Source organism: Larus michahellis, chromosome Z, assembly GCF_964199755.1.
Source record: "Larus michahellis chromosome Z, bLarMic1.1, whole genome shotgun sequence".
In the NCBI taxonomy this organism is placed as follows: Eukaryota; Metazoa; Chordata; class Aves; order Charadriiformes; family Laridae; genus Larus; species Larus michahellis.
In genome coordinates, this window is record NC_133930.1 from 56,478,284 (window position 1) to 56,504,238 (window position 25,955).

Below are 25,955 nucleotides of genomic sequence, written 5' to 3' on the forward strand. Positions count from 1 at the left end.
GTGGATAAAGTCATGTCCTACAAGTAGAAGGACAGGTAAGTTAGAAAGTGGTGGGTGGCAGGGAAGAACTCTACAGGTGTCACTTAACTTGATAATAGGTGTTGCTGTTGTTGAAGTCGTCTGCTTCATCTTCTATTTATTTTTTTCTGATGCAATTACTCTCTTGGGAGATAAAGTCTGTGAAAGAAACCAAACCACTGTTCTCCCAAATCTGACCAAAACTTAAAAACCTGCCTTTGGAATTATTTTACTGTCAAAGTATGTGGTTGTGAATATAGTTTTGATTATTATTGTGTAGAATACCTTAAGGTATATATTTATAATAGCTTCATCTTTATTATATACATCTTTGTCAGTCTGCTCTAATTGTTAAGTAAGGTCATTCCCTGTCAGCTATTTAAAACAAGTTTTGTTTCAATATCTTACTCATTTAGGAGACTTTTTCCCCATTTCTCTGAAAAAGCTGTACATTTTATCTTGCCACAAAGTCCATCCTGGATTTCTATTAAATTGTGCTTGTATGAAGTGGCCCTGAGAGGACACACAAGATCTTTTCTTTTTTTTTGTCCTTTTTTTCTCTCATCAGATCTTTGAATACACAGACTTCAGTGTTACCTCTTGTAAACAGGGATTTTCTGGCTCGAGCTCTTGACAGTGTGGGACTAAAGATCCTGTGACGACCTTGTGTAGTGTGAGAGGGCTGGAACAACTGCTACTTGATCTATGTGTTGATATTCAGTAAGAAAAGAACAGGAGGATTTAGGAAAAATAAAAGGAAATAAGCCTGAAATACATCTAGAATTAAGGTGGCAGGTGAGGAGTAGTTTTGGTGAATTGCCACTCCTCCAGTGTCCTGTAGCTGCCCTGTTGTTGTTTCATCACCATGCATAAGATGACTCAAACTAAGACTAGACCACAAAGTGTGAATGTGTCCAAAGAAGAGGCTGTATTGGAAATGTTTACAATCTGAGCTGAAACTACCTGCCTGCCACCTGGACACTGTGAATTCATGGCTGTCAGCCACAGCATAGGAACTGCAGAGTTCTGCAGGACTCAGATAGAATGAATTTGATCTTCTGTTAGAAAATGTGGAAAACATCCTTTTTTCCTTTCCAAACTTTACTGAGCTGTTACAAGAAACTGTGGAAAGAGAGCAGTTTCTGATCCCCCCCTCCTCCTCCCCGCAACAGTGTTCAGGCTGTCTGTAGCTTCCAGTTTCCTTGAAGAAAGTAGAGGCTGGTTGATGCCACCCCTTCTTCTCTTGTGGAGCTTCATGCAGAATCTCCCACACTGCCACTTCTGAAACTGCTGCCTTTTAATCCTGGAACTCATCAACTGCAGCCTGCTGGCACCCTCCCCAGAGAAGGATCTCTAATCTGCTTTTGCTGCTGTAACCAAAAGAAGGCTTCCTCAGTAAAGCTGGTCAAAAATACTGGGGTTTTTTTTATTATTATTTTTATTCCCCACCCTCCCTCCCCTGATCAACAGGACAAAAGAGGTCATATTTTCAGAAAAAAAAACGTTTTCCAGGAGAAAAACTCTGTAATGATAATTTTACTGTTCTTGTCTGTTTCTTGTTTTTTCAACTGGTCCTTTAAGTCTGGGACAGGTCTAATTTTATTTATACTCATCTTGCCCTAGAAGTTTATTCAGTGGCTTGCTTTCTGCATAACAGAATTGGTGTCAGCTCTGCTCCTTTTCCTCCGATTAGATTGCACTTTATTCTGTAAGAAGACCTATTGAATTTTAAGAGAGACCATGAGAAAAGATAGTTGGGCCTGGTCTGCCTCTTATTTAATTTATTATTACTGTTAAGTGTTTTGCTTTGCATCTGAAGGAATAGTTGAAATGATTTACTCTTTTGTGTTTCCCTTTTCTGTCTTTTCTCTTTTCAAGTCTGGATCGTCATATGCAGACCCATCATGGACACCACAAGCCGTTCCGTTGCAAACTGTGCCCATTCAAGTCCTCTTATAATAGCCGCCTGAAAACCCATATACTCAAGGCTCATGCTGGTAAGTTTTCCCTCTCAGTTTTGCAGTGCTGCAGCTGAAATGGCCCGAGTATTCTTGTTGCTGACCAGAGATGCTGGTTTGAATCACGTGTTTTGTCACCAAATTTGGGTAAGATTTTCAAAGGCAAATCAGGATTGGCCAGCCTATGCACCTGTTGGAATCAGTGGCAGTTTGGTTAATGTTTTTGGAAGGACAAGAAATTAAAACAGTGGTGAATACTTCAAGAGCTTCTTCCTTTTCTTCTGTTTTACATAAATGATTTTTTTAATTATTATTTCTGCTTGTTTCCCAGAGAATTTAATCAGTCTGCTTATATCATTGGTGTCTTAATGGATTGGTAGTGAGCTTTGCTCTGCTATGTTTGCATTTATGTTTGTGTGTTAGTTGATTCTGGGAAAAGGATTGTGGATTGCACCTTGGTTTTGGAAGAGTCTTACCCTGGCTTTCATGTTAAAACCAAACACTGCAAACTTTAGGAGTCAGGTCTGTGTGAAGCAGACTGAAAATGGCACAATTCCATTATTAAACACGGAAATTTGTCTTGCAAATCTCTGTGTTGCAATAAGGAATCCATACAAGCAAGAAAACAGACATGCTTCTGGTGAACAGGAATTGGGAAGGTGATGTATCATACAGGATACATCATTTGGTTTTGTACCTTTGATTACTAAAAAGTGCAAGATTCAGAATTTCCTCAGTTTTATTGCTTGACCCTAGACTCTTGGCACCGTCATGCATCATGCATTGAAAGGTTATCAGAAGATTAGAGTCAAAAACCAGTGGCTCCACTGGCTACAGTTGCGTATTTGTGGTTAAAAGGACAAAAAATCAGCCCTCAGAACTCAATACAAACACGAACTCTGATGCATGTAACAGAATATTGACCAATCTAAAAAAACTGCAAACTATCCCAGTTGTTAAAACTTGCAAGTAGAAACTCCTGGAACAGGTTAAAAAAGGGCTTGAAGTATGTTCCTTTCTTTATTATTTGTTTACACTATGCCATATACTTAGGTTGGGGTGGAGGAGGAAGATGGGAAAAGGGGGATAAAAGGCAGGACAAATTTGTAGCTGTTTTCTGAATTAAAAAAAAAATAAAAAAAATTGTCACCATTGATCCAAAGGCACTTTTCATCTACAGAAATGTAGGAGGGATTGATGGTCGTGTGTACTTCATTTCCTGTATTGATTTCAGATTTCACAGAGCTTGTGCCGGTTCCCTTTTCTGTACTTGGATGGGTATCGTGGATTAGTTTAATTTTTGCCAGCCTCCTGTTGTATGGGACCATGGCATTCTGTCCCTTCTAGGAAATCCAACTGTATGCAGCAGTTCCACTTTACAGAGTCCCATATCCTGTACAGAGGTGACATGGTTCTTTTTCTTCGCCATCCATAAAATGTTTTCTTTATGTTATTGTACAGTTGGGCTACTTTGTGTTACCTTGTTTGAACCTGTGAGATTTTTAGAGCCAAAGATAGCATGCAAGTAAAATTTACTTCACGCTTCTCATGTAAGTCACTGTTTTATTTATTATGAATTCATGCTGTTGAACTTGTATAGTGGACAATCTTTGAAGGACCAAGTTTTGCATCATACAAGAACACAATTTTATGGTTGCTAGATAGTGCTTGCACAACGCCTTGTGTAATAGGGTTTCCAAAGGCTTATGATACGTTTCTGCCTCAGTCCATTTCTACCAAATATTCACATCACAGAAAAATTGCTTGTATGTTTTTCAGTCAGAGCTTTGCTTTGTTGTGTTTTGAGTCAATCCTTCAGGAATATATCCTACTGAACAAATGCTTTACGAAGACTTTATCTCAGACTCCCCAGTTTTTCAGTAACACAGTGGTTCTCTGAACTTTTGCTACGTTTTTTTCCTCTATTGTCAATCAGCTCATTATTAGTTATTTAGAAGTGGAAACTTTAATCCCCTTGATTTTTTTCTGAAGACTCCTGGAGATCTTTAAAACCAGTAAAACCATGAATCCTGAAGTCTTTTACTCAGTCGGCCTCTCTCCCTCATTTTCTGGGAATGGGTCAAAATTCAGTGGACTATAAAACGCATTCTTGCCCAACAGCTGGTACCAGTCAGTGTTTCTGGCATTTGTTTGTCATTCAGTATGTGCTGTCTCCTTTGGCATGGAGCAGAACAGTTTACACTATCTCTAAGTGGACTGTCTGTTGTTTTCATCTGAACTTTTTCACCTGTTCTTTTTTTTTTCTTATATTTTTATGAGGCGTTAATTAGCATTTTCTAGTGTCCTTGCTTCATTAGTCATGACATTGGGTGTGCTGCATGCACAAGTGAATGATTGTAAGACAGAGTATGGGCCCTGCTCAGTTTCAGCGTAATCTGGAACGTAATGCTTTGAGTATGTATTGGGTGTTGAGACCCACCACATACAGTTTTAGATTATTTATTTATATGTGTATTAATATAATTGTTTTACGAAATGCAAAACTAGCAGTCAAAACAGTACAGAAGGCTTCTGTTAAGCCAAACTGCAGCCTTTCGTCTGCAATCAAACACATCCTTTCATGCTGATGTCCACCTGAACCATTGTGGCTCAATAGCAGGTATATTTTTTAGTTGCGTCTAGACTGCTTAGTATGTAATCATCCTTTATTTGCTTTAATGTCTTGTGGTGCTTTTAAGTTAATGGTTGGTTCCTGTCATCAAGGAATCTCTTATACTGACAAATCATGAAGGTCTATATCTGTATCTCACTGGTCTTATATCTTGGAGTTTCTTTTGTCCTTATATTATCCTGTTCCACTGAGCAACTTGTACGCGCCATACAAAAAATGTTTTCTATTTGTAAAAAGGTATTATATAACTGATATAATATCCAGGTGAGGAATGCCATTTGAAAAAAATGGGACAATTTATTGTTTCACCATTTCAGATTCTAAGTGATCTGTTCTTTTTCAGATGTACCAAAAGAGGCTTTTTAAGAGTTTGTATTTTGTCCCCATGATTATCATAGTTTTTCTGGAAGAGAGGGGCGGGAGTTATTTTTATGTAGGGTGGTTGCTAAATCTTTTCAGGTGTGCTTACTCTGACACTGTAATATGTGTGTTTTCACATTCTCTTTTCGTTCGCTTATTTCCGGTGTTGGAAACAATGCTGTTTGAGAACCTTGTTTGCTAAATTTGTTGAGAGATGGAAAACATGTTCTGCTTCGTTCATTACCAGAACTCTTTTTCTTCTATTGCTATTCATGAATATTTCACTCCTGTATTAGTTTTGGCACTTTAAGTACAACTTATATGTGGCCAGTGTTACTCTTGTATGTGGAAGTGGCACTTCCAAAACAATAACTTGGCACCTGTATAATATCACATTGTTTGTGTTGGGACAGTTTCACTTTGTGTTCCAATTGCCTCCATGCTTAATGCAAAACAAATCTTGTCTCAGGATTTGTTTCCCCTTGTTTGCTGTCTCTGTGGCTTGGAATGTATTCAAAATTAAATTCACTACTGTTCATTACTTCTGTTCTTTCACTTCTTTTAGTGCTTTTTCAGAACACACTTTCACATAGCCTTACGGATATGCACTGTTCTTGGTATTGCCATGTTCACTTCTTGTAGTAGACCAACCTTGACTTGGTTACCCGCTGTATGAAGATTACTCCTGCATAATGGCAGGTTTTTCATAAGGAAAATGCAACCTTCCCCAAATGTAAATGGTTCCCTCCCCATTTTCACTTTGGAGGGACCTTTGTTAGCATTTTATAGTGTCGTCCTTTCTTCATTAAAATAATGCTGGATGTGCTGCATGCAGAAACAGATTACTTCACCCTCTGTAGTTGTGATGCTCCCAAAGAAATTCACAAGTGCTATTGTTAAGTGACTCCATTTTCATCCCAGAGTTGTTTTCTTCTCATACCATGCAACACAGGCATGCTAAGAGTTTTGTCTCTGTTTTTTGGCATCGGTCACTTTACAAGGATCTGCGGTTGTCAGAAAGTGATACTTTGGTCCAAAACAGGTGTCTGTACCTGCAGAACCCCAACTGCTCCAACAAGGAGACATGCATAGCTTGTTCTCTTTGGGGTCAGTTATTCCATGAAGAGTCCATGGGAATTTTACTGCCAAGTTCAGTAAGAGAAGTATGGGGGCCCCATTTTGTTTCTTTTGTGAGCTGATGACTTGCCTGTATTTCGCTCACCCAGGTGAACATGCCTACAAATGTTCCTCCTGCTCATTTTCCACCATGACAATCAGCCAGCTGAAAGAGCACTCCTTGAAAGTGCATGGGAAAGCACTGACACTACCAAGACCCCGCATTGTCAACCTTGCAGCCTCACACGCCCACCACACCTCCAAGAACCACACTGCTGCTGAAGAAGTGGAGGACTCTAATGGTAAGAGGTGCCTCAGAGCAAGAATTTAATTGTCTAAGGTGCCACTTAATATTTTTATTAAAAAAAAATTACAGCAGGTGGCTTGCCCAAAAAGCAGCTTCATTTGATCATTAAGAAAGAAACAGAAGTTGCATCAAAACCAAGAGTACATATGGTGTTATAGGAAGTGACCTGCTTTAGATCCTCACCAATTCATACTACATTAACTTGTCCTGTCACCAGTTGACTTTGGGATATGTCAGTGCTGGCTTTACTTCTTAGCAGAGATTTAAATTCTAGAAAACTTTCAAAGGCAGAGCTTCCATTGATAGCAAGTGGGAAAGGGATCATCTAATTCTATCCATGCTCCTGAAAAACACCCCTTTGTCTTGTTAGTAGAGCACTTCTGTGAAACCACATGATTAAGCTTAAAATGTGAACATGTAAATGATAGTAAGAATGATAATTCTTCTTGTCCTTGCTACAGAGGACACCAAAAGTACCTTCAGATATTAAGCTGCATCTACAGGAAGGAGAGCTTTCTTTGAAAGGAGCTTTCTTTGAAAGCTGTTAATCCCCTTGTGCTGGAGGAGCATGCAGAAGAAATTTGGAAATTAGCAGAGGAAGGGACACTGTTAGAGAAAATGCAGACTCATAGTATAGGTGTTGTGTGGTATCACAGCAAGTGTTAAGGCTTTTTAAGTGGTAGCTTATGAGGCATGTTTTGGGTGTCACTTCCTGCCAACTGAGAAAAGAGCTGGTGAAAAAAAATCTTCATTCCCAGATGAGTTGCATTGACAGGGGAGGCGAATGTAGGCGATAATAAATAAAAGGTTCAGACCTGCAGATGGTCAAGGGACTGGGATGGGTGGAGAGGGTAGTAGAAGAGAGAAAAAAATACCTTTTTTCCAGAAGTTTGAGAGGTGTTTTTCTGTTGTTGCTGTTTTACTTGGGTTGTTGGCAAACTAAGGATGGGAGATAAAGATTTTCAGAAGTCATCTTGCAACATTTTTGGTCTCCCATCTTCCCTTCTTTCCTTTTTCACCAGAAAAACGTGTGAAATGAGTGAAAGATAAGAAATAAGTTCAGAAATGGCAGAAAGAAATTTAAAGAAAAAAGTAATTGGCATAGAAATACTTTATTGAAGAAAAAGAGAGATGTGAATAATATTTTTGTGGTTCAGCAAGTCACTTCTGGAGTCAGAATCTTATCAAAAGATTTCGACCAGCTGCTCTCAGACTACCTTTTGTCGAAGAGTTGTCTGGAACACTGCAACGAAGACTTACTAACTGAGCTTTTATTTTTGCTAATGCTGGCTTAAACTAATCCAACAGGCAGAGTACATCTTGTGATGTATTCTGCTGGGGTTTTATTGCTTTCAAAAAAAATGTTCCATTACTGACTAAGAAGTGGAGAATAATTTTCAGTGGCTGTCCGAGTCTTTCCTGTGTTGTAGCAATCTTTTGGTAGCAATGTTGTGTTGAGAGATACAGAAGGACAATATTTGAATTTGGAAAGGATGGTTCGTTTACTCCTTTTTTTGCTTATCCCAGGAGCTCAAAGTCATGATTAGTGAAGTTAAAATTCAAGTGCAAGTTTCTTTTGAAGATAATTTTACAGCCTTTAGGAACTCTTCCTAAAAATACATAAAATGATGACTGTTAACAAAAACATTTCATGAGGTTAACTGTTACCTAGATCTATCTTGCAGCCTGAAACCAAGACAGAATTTGTCCCAATTAGCTTGATCATCTTTAAACGGGGTTAATGGTTAAGTCACTTTGACAATAATAGAAGCCACCCACTGGGGAGCTAGTCAGACGAGTACAGGTGTTATAATAATCGCGTTAACATTTTCAACATTGCTTGAGGAAGGAATAACCTGTTTTAAGTAATTTACATTAACTTGATCTGCAGCCATGGCTGTTCTTGTAACATCATTTACTTTCGGTTTTTAGAAGGGAATAAATCAATGTCTCTGTGGCCTAGGCCTGCAAGATGCAGGTGATATGTAGGACTAGATAAAAGACTGTTCCCAATAATAGGAAACACAGGTCTGTGTGACAGGCACTGTTACGTCCAGCTGGAGCCAATATTAAGTTGGGCTCACATGTTATAGTGTAGTTGCATTTTGCCTGTGTTGGTGTGTATAAATAACCTGCAATGTGGGCTGTAATCAAGTTAATTCACTGGGGATGCAAAATTGAATTAGGGCTAGGGTGAAAGGCAGACAAAAGATTGCCTCACGTTGTTATGAACTTGTTTTGTAGGTCGGTAGGTATGCAGCAAGCTAGTGTAATTGAAATGGTTCCAGAAAAGGTATGTTCTTGTCTGTGGATGAATATTGTGGTTGGAATAGGAAATAGAGCAGGATGAATTAAGGAGATTTGAGGAGCTAGCAGAACTCATCTTGCCAATTGTTGAGGCCTGTAAAAATGGAGAAAAGGGTACTGAATTGTAATAGCAGAGTGCATGTCTGAATAGAACTGTTCTGGGACAACAGCCCAGTGGAACTTCTGTTGATGCTTTTTTTTTCCTGCAGAAATTGTTCCCTGAGGGGCCTTTCTTGGAACATTTCTTTTGTTCTTTTAGATTGATCCATTCATTAAAAGATGTGAATATATTTAAATTTCTGTGACTCATCTCTTTTAGTTCAGTGTTGGTAGCAGCAAGCATATCTGGAGTGTTCAACTGTATATCCTGGAGGTGTTTTGGATGCTTGATGTACTTTTCATGGAAGTGAAGTTAAACTGGAATAGGTGCTGACCATTTTAGGTAGGCCCATCTTTGGCAACTATGTTGTCATTAGAAAGCATAACAATCACTTCAGTGCTTGCATGTCTCTCTCAGGGCAGTAGTGTAAGAAGGTGATTGTGTCAGTCTCAGTGAGTCAACAGAGAAGGCTTTCTTACGGAGATGACATTGGAAGATGCTGTCTTTTGTATCCTACGTTTCTCTGTGTTGGGTGATGTTTTGATTTGTAAGGATGCTGTTTTCATTGTATTGTCACGTAACTAGAGGTAAAGCACGGAGGGGTTTTTTTTGGAGGTGTGGTGATGATGTTTTGTTTTGGGGGTGTTTTTCTTACAAGTAGCCTCAAAACAGCAAATTTTGATCACCAGTACAACTTCTCTCTTTTTTGCATAGGATGGGGACACGGAATGATTTGTGGTATCCATCTCTTCTTGAAATTATAAGATTGCCATTGTAAAATGTTCTTTTGTGCTCCCAATAGTTTACAGCTATTTTTCCTCTTGCAAGAAAGAAGTGGTGGTGTTTGACTATTTATTCGCATTTATGTGGTTGGCTTTTTTGTTTGTTTGGATTTACGTATGTATTTGCCCTTTACACTGAAATGTGGCTTAACACTTTGGAGAACTTACACAGAAAAAATACAGTGTAAATTGAAATATTACAAACTGCTAGGAGGATTTGGTGAATTCCCTAACAAGATCTGTTCTTTTCCTGATCTGTTTCCATGTTCTTTTACTGTCTTTGTGAGAATCAGAACTTATATTCATGTTAATCTCTGCCCAGAAGGGTTGTATGGATTTATTGATGGTACTGTCATCCTGTGGGGCAGTATGTGTCACAGATAAAGGTTTCCAGCGTTGCACTGTGCAGGGTCAGCTCTGTTCCTGTTGACTTGAGTGCAAGGCAATGGAAACCCATAATCTGCATTGTCAAGGTATAACATTAGAAGACCACTGTCTATTTCAATAAGGAAGAGTTGCAAGCAAGGCAGAAACACAAAAATTGTGTGACTGAACACTAGAAAACAGGAATAGGAACAATAGCAGCAGGTGTTACCTGCAAAGTGATCATCAGCTAAGGAGAAAGCAGAGCAACAGATGCTGCTTGTGTAAGCACTGGTGTTATGCGTGTTTGCTTGTATTCAAGGGCCGTGGAGGTGGTAGGCTGCCTTCCTCTTATAAACTGGAGAAATCCCTGATTGCAACGTATTGTCATAAAGCCCATAAAGCAGAATGACTCAATAGATTGATAAATGGTTTCATGTTATGACTTCACCCTTAGTAAAAGCTTCTTGGGAGCATGTGAAATACTTGCCCTAAATTGCCCTGGCTAGTACTACTGCTTTTTTTAAGTAGCTCTTTATTTTGTGAAAATAAGCCCTTTGGCCTAACTGCTTTGTAGAGCAAAGTACTGCTCTTCATTCATATGGCTGGCAGATTTGGAGCCTCATAAATTTGTTTCTATCATGACTGTGTGCAGTAATTCAAAATAATAGTTTTTTAATTTTACCGATTAAGAATATTAAATTGTCAAAATAAAACAGTAAAGTGCAAGTGATAAACTAGATAGATCTGGATGTGACTTCTAAATGTGGCTTCTAATGTCTTCTCAGTCATGCTGCTGTTATACAAGATCGTTCCTTTTTAGTGGTAACCAGTTCTTGAAATGTAGAAATGTCCTGGTTTGAGGTAAAACAGAACCAGTTTTCTGTTCAGTAATTTAACTTTTTAGCTAAGCCTCTTCTAACTAACTACCGTCTGAAATTAACAGCATATTGTGCAGGAACTGTTCACTTTCAGAGTGATAAGACCTATGTTTATAGTTAATGCCAAGGAATGGTATGCAGCGAGGCTCTTGCTTATACTTATTCCTATAAGAATCAAGGTCAGCTAATTTTGTTTTTTGCCCCATTGGAGGGCCAAAAGTGGAAAAGCATAGAGGTGTCGCGCCTGCAGGGAGAAGTGGACAGGACAGGTGACCCAAAACTGACCAACGGGGTATTACCTCCCATCTGCATCATGCTCGTTATAAAAGCTGGGGGACCAAAGGGTCAGCCCTCTTCAGTGGCTGGCCTCTGAGAAGGACTCTATCTGTTCATCTGCCTTTGATCCTGATCCAAGCATTCCTGACTCCAGATACAGAATTCAGCTCCTGTCCATCGCAGAGTGCAGTCTGGGACCTGCCCAGTGCTTGCTGTTGTTGCGATCATCATCCTGGGAGCTTGATACGATTTTGTATATATTGTGTATATATTTCATTATTTTTTTATTGTTATTACTTCATTAATTTATTAATATTTTCATTAAAGTAGTTTAGTTTTTTCCTAAACTCATAAATCTCTTTCTCTCTCTCTCTCTCTCTCTCCTCTCTTTGGAGAAAGAGGTGGTGGTGGTGGAGCATCTGTCATTCTCATTGGTCAATCTGGCCCAAACCACGACAAGAAAGCAACACGCTTTGTGTGTGCCCTTAAAGCTCAATAGTCATGCTTTTCATTGTTGTGCAAACGAAACGGGATCTGTCATTAATACCAGCACACATCACAAAACACATGCAGGGTCAGAACTAGAGGATTTTTTGAGTTCCCTAGTACATGGTATGTCAACATCTTCATTAAATTTAATTACTTGCAGCAGGAAATGCGTTGAAAACTGCTAAGTGAAACACCCAGTGCCTTGTTCCAGCTTTTTCTGAACTTTAGCCTTTGCCAGTGGAAAAGAACTTTGCCTCATCTAGAGACTGAAATATAAATACATCTGCTTGCTTTGCCAGCGCTAGGCTGGGTACAAAACTGCTTGACTGAGTCCTGTTTCTGGGACTGTTGTTTAAGAACTGTAAATCCCTTCCCATTTCTGTACACTTTTTTGAAGTGGATAATGCATAATCATGATGTGTGTCCACTGTGCCACTTGACAGATGAAATCCTGAGGGGTGCAGAGAGCCTTTAGCAGATTTGCTAAGGCAGTTCCATGTACTTAACAGAACGAGAGGAGAGCAGTGGGAAGCAAGGAGCCTTTTCCACAGCAGATGCCAATGAGGCAGGTTGTTACAGTGATCCACTCAGCCCTAGAGCCACACTTGTCCCTCTTTCTCCCCCAGTGCCCTTTCAGAAGAGAGGAAAGTTTTCCATATGCTCAGACGTACTACCCCTGACTTACTGTTTTTTTAATCCATACTGTAGTTTGTGGCTAACATGTTGCTCTTGATGAGGGATATTTTTCTAACCTTCCAGTCAGGGCAGAAAGTTCCTAAGACTGTCACTCTTCACCTTTGGTGCTGTTTCTCTCTCATTGTTGCTACTGTGTCTTAGCATTTTGTGGCTGCTGCTGTTTGGGGAAAACCACAACAGGCAGGAGTCCTCACAGCCCAGAAACCTTGTATTGGAGCAGAATAGTCTTTTCTTTGTGTTTGGGGTTTTTTTTTGGGGGAAGGGGTTTGGACTTGACTTTTTTGAAGTTTGGGACCCTTTTATTTGACTATTGTTTGATTGGGGAGTTAGAGAGATAGTAGTGACTACAGGACAAATTCAGGCAAAGCTTCATTACCTAATTGTTTTAATTGCAAGGTAAGTTGGAAGGACAACATCCATGTTAAGGATGCATAGTGCAGAATGGAACATGCCTCTGCTTTGTAGTTACAGTCAGGCTGCAAAGAGCTGTCTACTAGTTCTGCCTGCTTTTGTGCCCTGTAAGAGTGATGCTACGTACATCTCCTCATTATGAAGTATCACATTAACCCTTCTTCCTTGGAGGCTGCTTTCCCCCACCCCCACCCCCCCGCTGTGTTCCTTCTTTCTCTAACCTAGAGCAATTTTCTGATTTCCCCTCAGACTTTGCCTGTCTCTCTTTCCCAGAGGTTCTGCCAGTGGCCACACTGCTTGCCAGTGCTTGTTAAAACTGTCCGGTACTTGTTGGTGTGTCTTAACTTCTTGTGATCAGCATTGAACTAATTATCAGATGTTGGGTCAGATGGGAACATTTCTCCTCCCTCAGATTGGCAGGGACTGGTGGAACAAGTGCAGGGCTTGTTCACCTCCAAGTTTACTGAACAAACTCCTCACTGTTTCAAGGACCTAGGGCACTGGGGATGACCTTGCTCTCTGCAGCTCTCTTCCACTGCTGTGTAGTTGTTTGGCTTTTGGCCTTTTCCTACAGCGTGTTGAGAACAGTTTTGTGGATAGTGGAACAGAGGGAGATGTTTATTCTGTCATTGGCTGTGCTCAGGGGGGTGTCAACTTGCTGTTCATTGTGCTCTTTTCTGGTCCTGAGCTTTTTGTGCTTGAACTGAATGGGTAAAGGCAAAATTGAGATTCAACAGGATGGAGACAGGAACTCATGCAGCTGGGAGAAGGTTGCTGCCAGTCTTTGTATGGATTTCACCAGCCTGCTGCAGTGGGATTGATGTGATACTGAAAGACTTGCCTAGGGTAGAGAGAAGACAGAATAGGTTGTTTGGGTGGATCAAGTAATAAATGAAGGAAGAAACATCCTCTGGATTCCTTCCAGGCAGACAGAAATGACCTGATTCCCATGGGGGAAAGAAAGAAGCATATCTAGACTCCTGTTGGGTTTTTTCCTGAGGTTTTTGCTTTTGGCTCTGATTTTTATGTTCAGGATAGGGGACAAAGTAGCAGGTGATGCTCTCTTAGCCGTCATGTACTATTGCTGTCCCTGGAATTTGTGATCACTCTATACAGAGTGAAAAAGATGCTATTGCTGTGAAGGGATATGTGATATGACTTGACCAATGCTCTGCAAGAGAGCGTTTCTGCAGGCTATCATGCCCACACGTTAGTAGCATTCTTGTGTGAGCTTACTGGTATTCTCCCTGTCCCCCAAGACTCCAGTTACTTTATATTGATCTAAAACTTGCTGGAGGGATTTGGTGCTTGACAGAGAGGTAAAATTCTTTGTTCATTTTGGCTCTGTTGAAATGGACATATATTATCATCGTAGTTGACAGACCAAAGTTTGACATTTAAGTAGCTGGTTTTATTTCTTCTTTAAGGGACACGGTTACTACATTTGGGTACCGGTGCTTGAAAATACTGCCCAAACTGATCTGAGATCACTCAGAGCTGGTGACAGAGATGAGGCCTTTCTGTTGGCAGTAATAATAATAGTGATGTCAAGGTGGATGCTGAAGGTCTCCAGAACAAATTACAAGTTCCTGAGCTCTATGATTAGAATGGATCCTCAATGCCCACATAGCGTCAATGTAATTTTAGGTCCAGTTTTAAAGTAGAATGCAAAATGTAGAATGAGGCACGTGATAAAGCTGGATTTCTTTCCCTTCTTCATTTGAAGCTTAGGGGCAAGCGAGCATTTAGGTGACAGCAGCATATGTGTTTGTGCCTATGTGCTTGTATTAATACAAATACTTCAAAGGCCAGAGCAATAGAGAAGTAAATGTGAAGTACTCCTGAAAAATATCCGATTAATTGCTCTTAAAAATGAGAAGGGAGCCATGGAGCATAATAGCATGAGGATGGTTCGGCTACCAGTGCAAAAAAAAAATAAAATAAAAATTGCTTGTTATATTATTGTCTGAGTGAAGAATCAATCAAAGTAGTAAATCTTTGTAAATTCAGAAAAGAACTTGTTACCAGCAAGTTCTTTTGGCATACTGGTTAAATCAACATCTTGCTAACATTGTTCCCAGGTCTATTTATGTTCCTCTCTTCTGTAAGTGCACTTCCATTTATGAGGTTTGAGTTTAGCTTAACAGAATAAGGAATAGCTAGAGAACCTTTTATTTGATGCACTTTATGGAAATAGGTAAGTACATGGAGATCTCAGTGTTTGACATGTAGCAGACATCTTGCTTTTGAGTGCCACCCTGTACTTAGACAATGGAATTTATTCCTTGAGTAACAAATTATGAGAATATAGGGTTGAAACATGACCAACAGTTTGAACTATTCAGCCAGTATAGGCCAGTGGCAGCAGATTCTCAGCCTGCAACGTTCTTTAAAAGAAGGCAGTGGATAAACAGAGTTGAAATAACATGAATACCAGAGGAAGGGAAACAAGATGCACTCCCCATACACCATCTCCATGCTATAAGCAAAAACGGCAATGGGCAAAGCAACTGGTGGGGTTAGAAAGCTGTAGTGGCTTGGCACTGATGTTACAAAGGTTGCAAGTGGTCAGAGCAGCTACTGAAAGAGTCTAGTTTATAATGAAGGGGTTGTGTGCAGCCCAAATATGACTAGTAAGTGGCCAAATCTCCTGAAGAACTGAAGGAAAGTTAAATTGAGTTGAAGCCAGGAAAGAAATTTTGTTGTGGGGAGGACATATGAAAAGAAGGGATAACTAGAAATTAAATGTCTGCATGATAAAGTGTTTCCTAAACTAAACTGATCCTTCCAAATCACAGCATTAGCAGAGCAGGGTAATGATTCAGGCAGTGTTCAGGACCATGTTGTGCTTGTCTTGAAAGCTGATGCTAATAGGTTATCCTGGAAGTGTTGGATACTCAAAAACATGAGGGCAATGGGAAACTCTTGGACTAATCCTTCTTTTCTGATGGAAATTATATGGTATAATTTATTTCATCAATTACGTTGCTGCTACCTAAGTCTTATAAAATTCCTACTGCCCTCCTTTCCATCATCTTATAGAGTATTACAGTCACCCTCTCCTGATCTCAACTGTGAAACTCCCAAGATTCCTCAATAGGCAGCACTATGAGACTCTCTTTGTGTAAAGGAATTCAGATGACAAAATTACTATTTTCTTCTTCTTAGATGAAATTTATGCCCCTTTGAAATGCCTTTGATATAGCACAAGAAGATGCATAGCACGTATCCTGTCTTAGCTCCATTCAGAGATAGGTGTACAGGTAACTCAAAAAGGAATTCAAAGTTATAAAGAAACATGGATATGGTTTCTCACTTCTTTTGAATAAGCAAGATTGCATAGTCCATGTATCTTTCTGGTTGCCCTCTTCTGAGCCTTAAACATATATGCATCTTCTCACAAAAGCTGGTCCAAAATGATCCAAAAAGTGGCCTTTACAGATAATACTGCAATAAATTCCTCCAACAAGGTTTTTGGGTTTTGGTGTTTAAATGGAAATTTTATTTCAGGGCTTTATTTTCTTTCCTCTGTGATTACTCTTTTGTCTTCTGGAGTGTGGGAACAATGACACAACATTTGATTCCGTTACATCTCGTTCACAACACCCTAGCAATGTAAAGGTTCTTTAGTAGGAACCAGAATTTGGTTAGAAAAGTAGATTCATATTCTGTTTTTAAACATGCAGTGACTAAAACTTCTTTGTACTGTATGCTTCCCTAAGCTTCATTAACGTTTCGTTGCATCCCTCTGAATCTCAGTCTCTTCTATCTTCCCTTCCTCTCAGCTTAATTTATTGCCAGAACATTTCACCCTCCCACATATTCTTCCTTCCAGGTCAGTGCTGCATGGCATAAAGTGAACAAATGTGTGTAGTCTTGACAATCTTTGTATGACACCCTGCTTTGCCACCTTCCCACTTTTCAAGCTGTTGCCATTTATGATTATATGCTATCCTACCACTCAGTGAGCTGGTAATTTTGAGTCCCATTGAATTTTAGAAGGGATTATGTTCCTAAATCACATAGGTTCTACTCTTAGCCTTATCTTATGCCTTTTAAAATAATAATAATTATTATTAGTTGAATCATCCATGCCTTTGGCCATACATCTTGTGTTTGTTGGTATTTTTTGGTACAGTATTACATCTTGACTTGGTTTCACAAATATGTTTCTATCCAGAGGAAGCCAGTTGTCTGCTGCTTTTCTTAATTCCTTGGAATTTCTCTGTCATTCTTCAGAGGAATCTCTTTACATGAATGAATTCAGAGAAAATTAAATAGTATTCCAAATATTTTCCTTTTTGACTCTTTAGGACGTTGTCTTACAGATCCATAATGTCCTAGGCCTGTATTGTTACTACATTCCCCTTTTTTTCCCTAAAAAGTGGATTTAGCACTTTTTGTTATTTATTCTCTTTGGGTTTTTTTTAGGAGCCAAACATGCTCTTCCCCAGTTTCATTTCTCATGCAAATGGTAATATCTTTTGACTATGGTTGATGCTTTTGTGTGGATTCATCAGGAAAGTGTGGTGTCTTCCTTTTTATCTCCTGTTGTCTCCTGCTGGTCATTGAGCTATTTAATTATTGGTTGCTTGCTTTCCAGTGTTCTCAAACAGTTGCTTTTCCTGAACAGTGTTACTCCTTCCATCCCTATCCCTCATTGTGCAGACATGCAAATACTTCTATCAGATGTGTCTAGTTCTGTTCACTCTAAAAGGATGACGCAATGGTTTGATTTCTTTCCTTTAATACGTACTTTTCCCCCTGGTTTCTCAACTGCTGCTCAATGTCTCTTACTTAGACATGTCCACGTGTTTTCCTGGTCTGTTGTTGTTTGGTTTAGGTGTCTCGTTTTAGTGTGTTTGCTGTTGTGTATGTGTTCATCAATGGTTCTGAAAATACCTACAGATAATGAAAACATCATTTAATTTCTGAGTAAATTTATGTATCTGGATCAGAATCCTTAGTTTTGTTTTTTTCTTCTGAAAAGATCCCAAGTTTTTATTCTTTTAGGTATCTGAAACATGTTATATATGGCAGAGGATCCATGAAAACTTGGGTTTTCATTTTGCTTCTGTGGTGGATTTTCATTGTGTAATTTTTCCCCAGAGTGCGATCCCAGGGTATGAAGGTGTGTGTCAAACTGCTTTTTCATGATTGCCTTGCATTCCATTGTAGTGGGAACTGTGAATTCTCTTTTGGATGAGGTAGTATCTCTCAGTATTGTTGATAGAATCAATGTGCTAGTCTTTGGGTTTGTACTCTGGATAAAGTTTTCCAGGTGGCAACGTTACTTATCAGGCATTTAAGTGATTTAGGCACACTGGAAATGCTGTCTTTCTTCACCCCTTGCAGATAAACTATGAGGCTTACTTATGTATTATTACCAGCACACAGTAGTAATTTAGATATGGTTGTGTAGATGGGGCACCATGTGGACAGTCATTTCTGCTGCTTTCCTTTCAACTAGTAATTTCCACATTTGGATATGAGAATGTTGTTGCACACTGAGGGTAGGTTCTGTGATCTTTCAGATCCACAGGTGCTGGCAGGGATTACACTACTTGTTAACCTTGTTATTTTTCCTTTACAGGTAGTCTGTAGGTAGATGCAATACGTGAAATTGCAAAATTGGGATTTGCAGCATCACTGCTGTTCTTCCATTTTTGACTACACCAACTACTGTTAATTTTTGCCTCTTGGCATGACTGTAGGTGTCCTTCCTTTTATGTCAGATCATCTCATGCTGTTACCTTGCTTGTGGAGTTGCATGGTGAAGTCCTTCCACTCCTTTTGGGTAAAATTACTTTTTAAAAGCGAATCTCAGTGTTATTGGTGTGGGGTTTTTTTTATTTGTTTGATTGTTTTAAATCAGTCAGGGCTAAGTACTTTGTGTTCTTTCCCTGCATTGCATATATGAACATCCTTTATTTTCTTGTGCTGCCTTGAAGCTGTTCAGAGAAAAAATTGCTGGTTTTTTTCCTTAACATGGAATTGGTACTTCCTGGTATTTCATTTTTCTTCATTTTCTTCCCCTTCATGTTTTCTTTTTGTCTTTGTGTTTTCCGTTACTTAATACAAAATTCTCTGTCTCTTCCCTTTGCTTATTTTAATGTCTTTCGTCTGCTTTATGACTTTGATGTAGGCTTCTAAGGCCATTTTACCTTTTTCAGACAGGGATGGCTAGACCCTCTTCCTGCTCCAGGCCAAGGCTGTTAACACTTTCCTGGAGTGCTCCCAATCCTTTGTACTTGAGGTGCAGGAAAAAGATTGAGGTGGAACTTACATTGTGTACAGCCATGACTCAATTGTTGGTCAGTTCTGAGGGAAAAGCTCTGCTCTCTTCCTCCTTCATTCTTCAGTCTTATATCCAGGCATCCTGTTGTTGCAGCAACACCGCCAAAAGGTGTCCAGGAGTTTGGTGCACAGCAGCTCGAGGCTTGTGTAAATGCTAAGGCTCTTAAAATATGTGGTTAACGTTTTATGTCAGCCCAGCACTGAAGTACATGCAGGCTGCTCTTCCAGCAGAAATAGAGGAGGTGCCCATGTAGAAGTACTCTGCCAGTTTAAGGCAGTGCTGTTGCTCCTTGGCTGTGGATTTGCCTCCACAGTCCTTCTTTCAGGTACTGCTTTTAAAAAATAAATCAAAAAATCCAAAACCTCAACTCCATAATCTGTTTCTTATTTGCTGGCAGTTCATTCTCTGCTGTGTGCTAAAACACGTGTTTGGAAGCAAACGTGAGTCAGTTGCTATCTTTCCACTGCCTTCACTGGTTTTGGAGTGGGCATGAAAAAGGAAAACCTCCCATGCCTTTAGTCGGCTTTGGATTCTCTCCGAAGTGTTCCTGCTGGAGCTGGGTTGCACCTGCATGCTAGGATAGCTGTCTGGCAAGCTGATTCTCAGAAACCAACAGAAGCCCTATACACATGTGTTAATCCTGGGTGTTTTTCTTCAGGAAGTGCTAAATCTTGCACTCCAGAAGGACTGCAAAATAATGAAAGGATTTGGCAAGGGAAAAGGGGAAGAATACGCAGGCAGAACTAGAGACCATTGCTACCATTGTTAAAGTGTAAGACTCCGTATAAGCTCTTCAGAAAGCTTTTTTTTTTCCTTTTTTCCGTAAATACTATAGCTATCTTAATTGTAACAGAGCAATATATTAAAAAATGTAAGGTGGTCAGCACGAATCATGATTGAAAGAAAGAATTCGTATATTAAAGGTAGAATTTGCTTTTTGGCTATTGCTGATAACAAGGAAAGCTACTTTGTATACTTTTTTTCTGTGGTAATAGACATGTAGCTATCTACTTCTGCAGTTTTCACATACCGGATTCCAGTTTTCCATACCGGATTCCAGTATCTGATTGAAAGTTTGAAAGCTGGAATAATAGGCAGCAGATGATAGAGGAAGTAAAAACTTCTGAAGTATAGTAGATCTTCCAAACAACAGCAAAACTTCTTGTTCTGAAAATATATATATTTTTTTAAAACCTGTAACTTTCTTAGCAGTGGATCTCACTGAGGCCTTGGCTAGGAGCTTTGATGCTGTGATGGAAATTTTTGATCCATTCTTCCTGAGGAAGGGAACAGTAAGCTACAAACTAGACTTTAATCAGTACTCTACAAGTAATTTGACCAGTACAAGTATAAAAAGAACTGTTCCCAGTACTAGGAACTTTTTTTAGGTTGTCGTATCCTTGTCAGAAATTCTGTCTTAACTGTTTTGAACTTTTAGAAGCATTGAACCCAGTAGCCCGGACACCAGGCTGCAGATACGCAAGTCAGCAAATCTGCTCTGAACCGTGCATCCTTTTGGACCTCAAGGTCCTGTTCCAAAAGCAGGCAAGTGCACAGTTGCTGTCTTTGAGGGAGAAGAGAGTTCTGCAGAGATTTGCAGCTCCTCAAGCCTGTCCTGTGCCAAAGTAAAGGAAGTGGGCAGCCTGTTTCAAACACAAGGAAAAGAAAGCCTTGCGATCTTAATGGATGGAGCTCACTGTAACTCTTCATGGTGAGGAACCTGCTGTAGAAGTGGTCAAAACAAGACATGAAAAATGCTGCATTGTAATCCAGCCTCAATTCATGAGGCTTGGATAGGAAAACCAAAAAGGTTTCATTCATTTTACCAGAATCTTTCGTGTCTCTGCCTTTGCCTTTGCTGTACACCTGGTGATGAAGCCAGGAAGCCTGGAGACACTTATCTCCTGCTTGTGTTTTTTTTGCATATTTGGCTTTTTTGGTTGTTGTTAGTTTGTTTTTCATTTCTTGGGCATGTATAACACCTTTCTGTGGTAGTGAGAAAAGAAAGCAAGCATTTTACTCTTTTGAAGACAGGTGGAGAAGGCCCCACACTGAGTGCTGTATAGGCCTGTTTGCCTTTTGTTTCTCTGTACTAATTGGTTAGAATGGATGGTTTTAAGTTCCCACAAGTATGACTGCTAGAGAATTCCTACATATCCAGCCTCAGGGACTTAAGCTTTGGAAAATGAAGTACCCACCAAAGCAGGAGGTGGCTGGTACAGTTTGTATTCTAACTTCCCCCCCTTCTCCCCCCATTGCTTTTTTTCCCCTTCTTCCAGAAAGCTTAAGAAAAGAGCCTTTTGTCGTCTTTCCTGAAAAGTTACACTGAAATTCATCTGTGCTTTATTCATCTGCTTTCATTTGTGCCATTCATGGGCAGCTGTGGGTTATACAGGACAAAGCAGATGAATTCCTAACCTTCACATTCAAACAGTGTGTTGGGAAATGTTCAACACCACAATCCCCCCTCCTTTTTTGGGGGGGTCCAACGAAAGTATTGTAGTTTTCAGTTTCAGTACTGAGACATCTCTGGCCTCTGTTTCTCCATATGCCATTAAAATGGTGTGACAGAGTTTTGCTGGGCTGTAGAAGGGATGCATCTATACAGATATATCTGTATAAAGAGATCTCTTTCTCATATAGCAAAACCTAGCAGCTTCTAAGAAAATGTGATTTAGAAGTTGCATTACTGGAATTTATGTTTAAATATCTTTTTTTTTTCCAATGATGATTTCATTTCAAGCAACATCAACTAGGAGAACGTGAATTTACCTTTGTGAAGACTGCTTCAAATGTCGTGTCAAAATTGTATAATTTTGCTAAAGTTAACTTTTGATGTGGGTTTCTTAAATAATTCTATGAATGAGTAGGGAAGAGTATAAGAGTATCCATTTATTTTTCCTTTCTTTTTTTTTTCTCTTTCCTTTTAGATAGGCTATTTATATGTATCCTGTGCCAGATCTTCATCTGGTGTAAACTGGCATAAGACATCTGAGAGGATCTGGTCGGATATATGCACAAAACATGTAAACACTTGGCAGTATGATTAATGTGCTTCACCTTCACAAATTAAAAGTGTTTTAAAACCAGACTTCTTTTCAGACTGCTTTTAATTTAAAACTGTCACTTCTTCCCTCCCCACATCAGATATAAAAAGCATAATTTATACTGATCACCTTTTAAATTGTAGTGTGCACGTTACATTAGATTAATAAGTGCTATACCTCTTTTTCCTAATCCCTTCAAAAAGCTGTCACCAGATTTCATAACCAACATCTTGATCAAACTCTTCTAAAAGCCAATAGGTGCTGGAGCGGGCCTTAAAACTTTTTATATTTGTTGATCCACCTGGAATAACAACTTCCCTCTGTTTCTGTACAGACTCTTCATACTCTGAGCCTCCTGATGTTCAGCAGCAGTTGAACCACTACCAGTCTGCAGCTTTGGCCAGGAACAACAACAACATCAGCCCAATCCCACTTTCCGGGAGTGCTGCAGGAGTGGAAAAAATGGAAGCCATCCTTAACTGTGAATTTTGTGAATTCTCCTCGGGTTACATACAGAGCATTCGCCGTCATTACCGTGACAAGCACGGAGGGAAAAAACTCTTCAAGTGCAAAGATTGTTCCTTTTATACAGGCTTTAAGTAAGTACTGTGCAAAACAGATAAACTGAACTCATAAGGGGTTTTTTAGCACTTGAAAAGACTTCTGAGGTCTTTGAGAGCTGGCTGTAGCTAACAGAAACATGGCCACTGCTGACCAGGGAGAGGAACATAGGAAATGCCATGCCAGATCACAGCAGCATCCATGTAATCCATTTTCCTCTCTCCTACAACAGCCGGTACCATCTGCTGCAGACGAAAGCACAATAAGTCCTTGCACTAGGTTTTACTTGCTGGAGGAAATGATACAGGTAGTACTTTTTCCTCAGCCTAGGCAATTAGAGGGCTCCTGTGTGAGAATTTTCTGCACAAAAATAAGGTCATTCCATGCTGCAACCAGCATAAATAAAGCATGGGACAATCAAGTGTCCTAGGGAGGCAGGAGAATTTATATCACCATTCTGAAGAAACCTCTCTCATGTAATTTTATTTCTTCCACCATCTTTCTAGCTGAAATGCAAAGCATTCTCTAGCATACCTGATAGCATACAGAGACATTTCAGAAAACCCCCAATTAGATGTCCAGACTTTAAAAACTTGGTGCTGTGTGTGTTTTCTCTGTGTGTGTGTTTTTAGCTGCTGTTCTGTAAGGGGAAAAAAGGTCTATGCACCTGTGCTGCTCATTATTTCCTCCTGATATGCTGGACCTTTGAGCACAATGCCCTCAGCTGACATTTGAGGTCTCAAACTTGTTAAGTTCTTAGGAGACTGATGACAATAAGCAGTATGACTGGATAAAGGGGAGGAGTTCTGTTGAAGAAAATATTGAGCACAAACCTGAAAGAATCAACACAGGAACAACCTCTAGTTACATGTCTCTAGCTTCTGTTGCTTCAGCTTCTTGCTGCCTCTGTGGTATAATTTGCTGCTTGTGCTTTATATCCTGATTGCTCTCTGTCTTAAAGATTACCAGCAATTGCCAAGTCCATTTAGTCTGTTTGTATCTTGCAAGTGCCATTTTCTTCTACCTGGATGAAATGAAATTGTCTGGAATCAAGCAGCATTTAAACATATTCATAGTTGAATAAGGGAGTAGTGTTCTTTCATGTGGTGTCTCAAACATTTGGGGATTAAGTTGTGCTTCTTTTAGAAGCACAGCATGTTTTCTGTCTTTAAAAAAAGAGGGGGGAAACCCATACAAATCCCCTCTTCAGCTCACCATAGAAACATAAATGATAAAAGTAGTCACTGAAGTTGACAGAAATATACCTGTAGAATTCAGTGATCGCTGGATCAGGCCCAAAGCCACTTGTGTTATTAAGTTGCTCTGTGTTCAAGCTAGCAGTTTTGAAGAACTCCAAAGAGACTTCTGACTGGTTCAGTGGAGCAAGCTTCTTGGCTTTTGCAAACTTCACCACTGCTTTAGGAAAAAATGACCAAGTGCCCCAAGTTTACAGGCACCTCTTATTTCAGTAGTTAAACCTGTGGTTAGATAGGTGTACAGTTAATTTCCTCTGTATGCATGTTTCTTGCAACTTTTTAAGTATGCAGCCAGTGTAGTGCCAGCATGAAATTTTTTGTTCAAAAGTACTGTGAAAAATCCATTCCTCCACATTAATAAGTAGAGTATTGTTAGTCTTGGGTTTTCAGATCCTTATAGCTGATGCTTTAAAACTTAACTACTCAGTGCCAGACTCACTGTGTCACAAGTCTGTTTTGAATCCTGAATCTAAACATTTTAGCCGATTTTTGGGCTTTTCCTAGGAAGACAGAGGTGGTTAACGATGTTACCTGCCTCTGGAATCTTCACCTCTGCACCTCCAGCACACTTGGTAGGTTTTGTTCAACTTGCTAAAAATTTAATCTTTACCAGAGAAATACTGAGTTTGTCAGACTGAAGACAAATAATGAGCATGAAAGATGGGAATTCTTTTGCTATCTTAACTATAGCAATGTGCCTGTAGAGCAACCTATGCCAAAGAATATCTTGTCAGAATCAGTGTTTGTTACTTGAGGATACAAGCCTGCAAATAACTCTGCTCATGTGTTGCTCATGTGAGTAGCCCTGCTGAAATGCCATGTGGCACTGCGAAGACAAGGCTGAGTGGTATCTGTACCATTTTACATGACACGTCCCTTATAGAGCTATGACACTTCATCGTTCCCTGCACACTTCTTCTGACTGCTTCCATCTCTCCCTCCCGTTTCACAGATCTGCTTTTACTATGCACGTGGAAGCTGGGCATTCAGCAGTTCCTGAGGAAGGACCCAAAGACCTTCGCTGTCCTCTTTGCCTATATCACACCAAATATAAACGCAACATGATTGACCATATAGTTCTGCACAGAGGTAACAATATCCCTGTATGTGTCTGTATCTGATGAGGGGAATGCTGAACAAAGCCCTTGTCTTTCAGACTGGTTTCATTAAATTTTTCCATCTCTGTTCATCATTAAGTTTTCCTGTCTCTCTACATGAGAACAAGTATGTTGAATAAGTCACCAGCCCTTGAGTATCTTTTGTTTCATTTCTAAATGATGCATCTTATTTATTTCCTGTAGAATTCAAAGTTAGCCAGTGCTGAAACAGGGCAGATTTAAATTTTTTTTAAGCTTTTCCTCTAGAGAGGTTAACAGTCATCAAACACCTGTTCAGCAAGAATTGCCCTAATTTACAGCTCTGATCTAGGCCAGAGTTGTTTCCTGCTTATGTCCTTGTTATCATAAAGTCCTTGCTATCATAAACTCTGTGACAGGGTGGATCAACTAACCATAGAGGCCCCAAAATGACCCTTGATTACTTGCTTGAATTTTTTTCTGTTCAGCATTCTTAGAATCAAAACAAGAAGTATAATTTTTTTTTTCTTTAAGGCTCCTTTTCTATCTCCACCTCTCCCTTCATTTTTAAGCCAGCTAAAAGCAGGATTAGGGATTTCTATATTCTATTAACTGTGGGCTTGCTAGCTCAGAAGAGACAGCTGTTTGGGCTCTCTGGGCTGGGATTCCTGCCCATAGCTATCACACTTGATGCTTGTAGATGGTCTGTTGGCTGCCGAAATCCAAACCCATGTGTTGGGATGGCACTCTGCCTGCTTGCAGGTTGGGCAGAGTTTCACAGTAGGGTATTGGTGGTGAGCAAACACAAGTTTTGCATGCCATCTTTTTCCTGGAGGAGATCCTGGTGTGACAAGCACTATCATAATTCCTTGTAACATACCTCTTTTCAGTGTTGGTAGCTTAAAGTCCTTCTTGTATCAAAGCAGTGAGGCTGGCAGAGTTCATACAAATTTCTATCTGCTAGCAGGGCCATTCTGAGGGAACATCTGGGAAAAATGACCTGTCAGTGATTCAGAAAGCA

General features: G+C 39.7%; 1 protein-coding gene across 6 annotated transcripts in view; it reads left to right on the plus strand.

Moving 5' to 3' along the window:
• The window catches only part of ZNF462 (zinc finger protein 462), a 95,275-nt gene that overhangs the window by 50,768 nt on the left and 18,552 nt on the right, over positions 1-25,955 (plus strand). For 4 of the 6 annotated variants that reach the window (XM_074569978.1, XM_074569976.1, XM_074569981.1 and 1 more), the window contains 4 exons: positions 1,897-2,015; positions 6,195-6,386; positions 22,376-22,640; positions 24,811-24,947. In XM_074569978.1, coding sequence (XP_074426079.1) covers positions 1,897-2,015; positions 6,195-6,386; positions 22,376-22,640; positions 24,811-24,947 — 713 coding nt within the window. The remainder of the gene's footprint in view (positions 1-1,896; positions 2,016-6,194; positions 6,387-22,375; positions 22,641-24,810; positions 24,948-25,955) is intronic. The other 2 variants (XM_074569980.1, XM_074569979.1) reach the window with 1 other exon arrangement.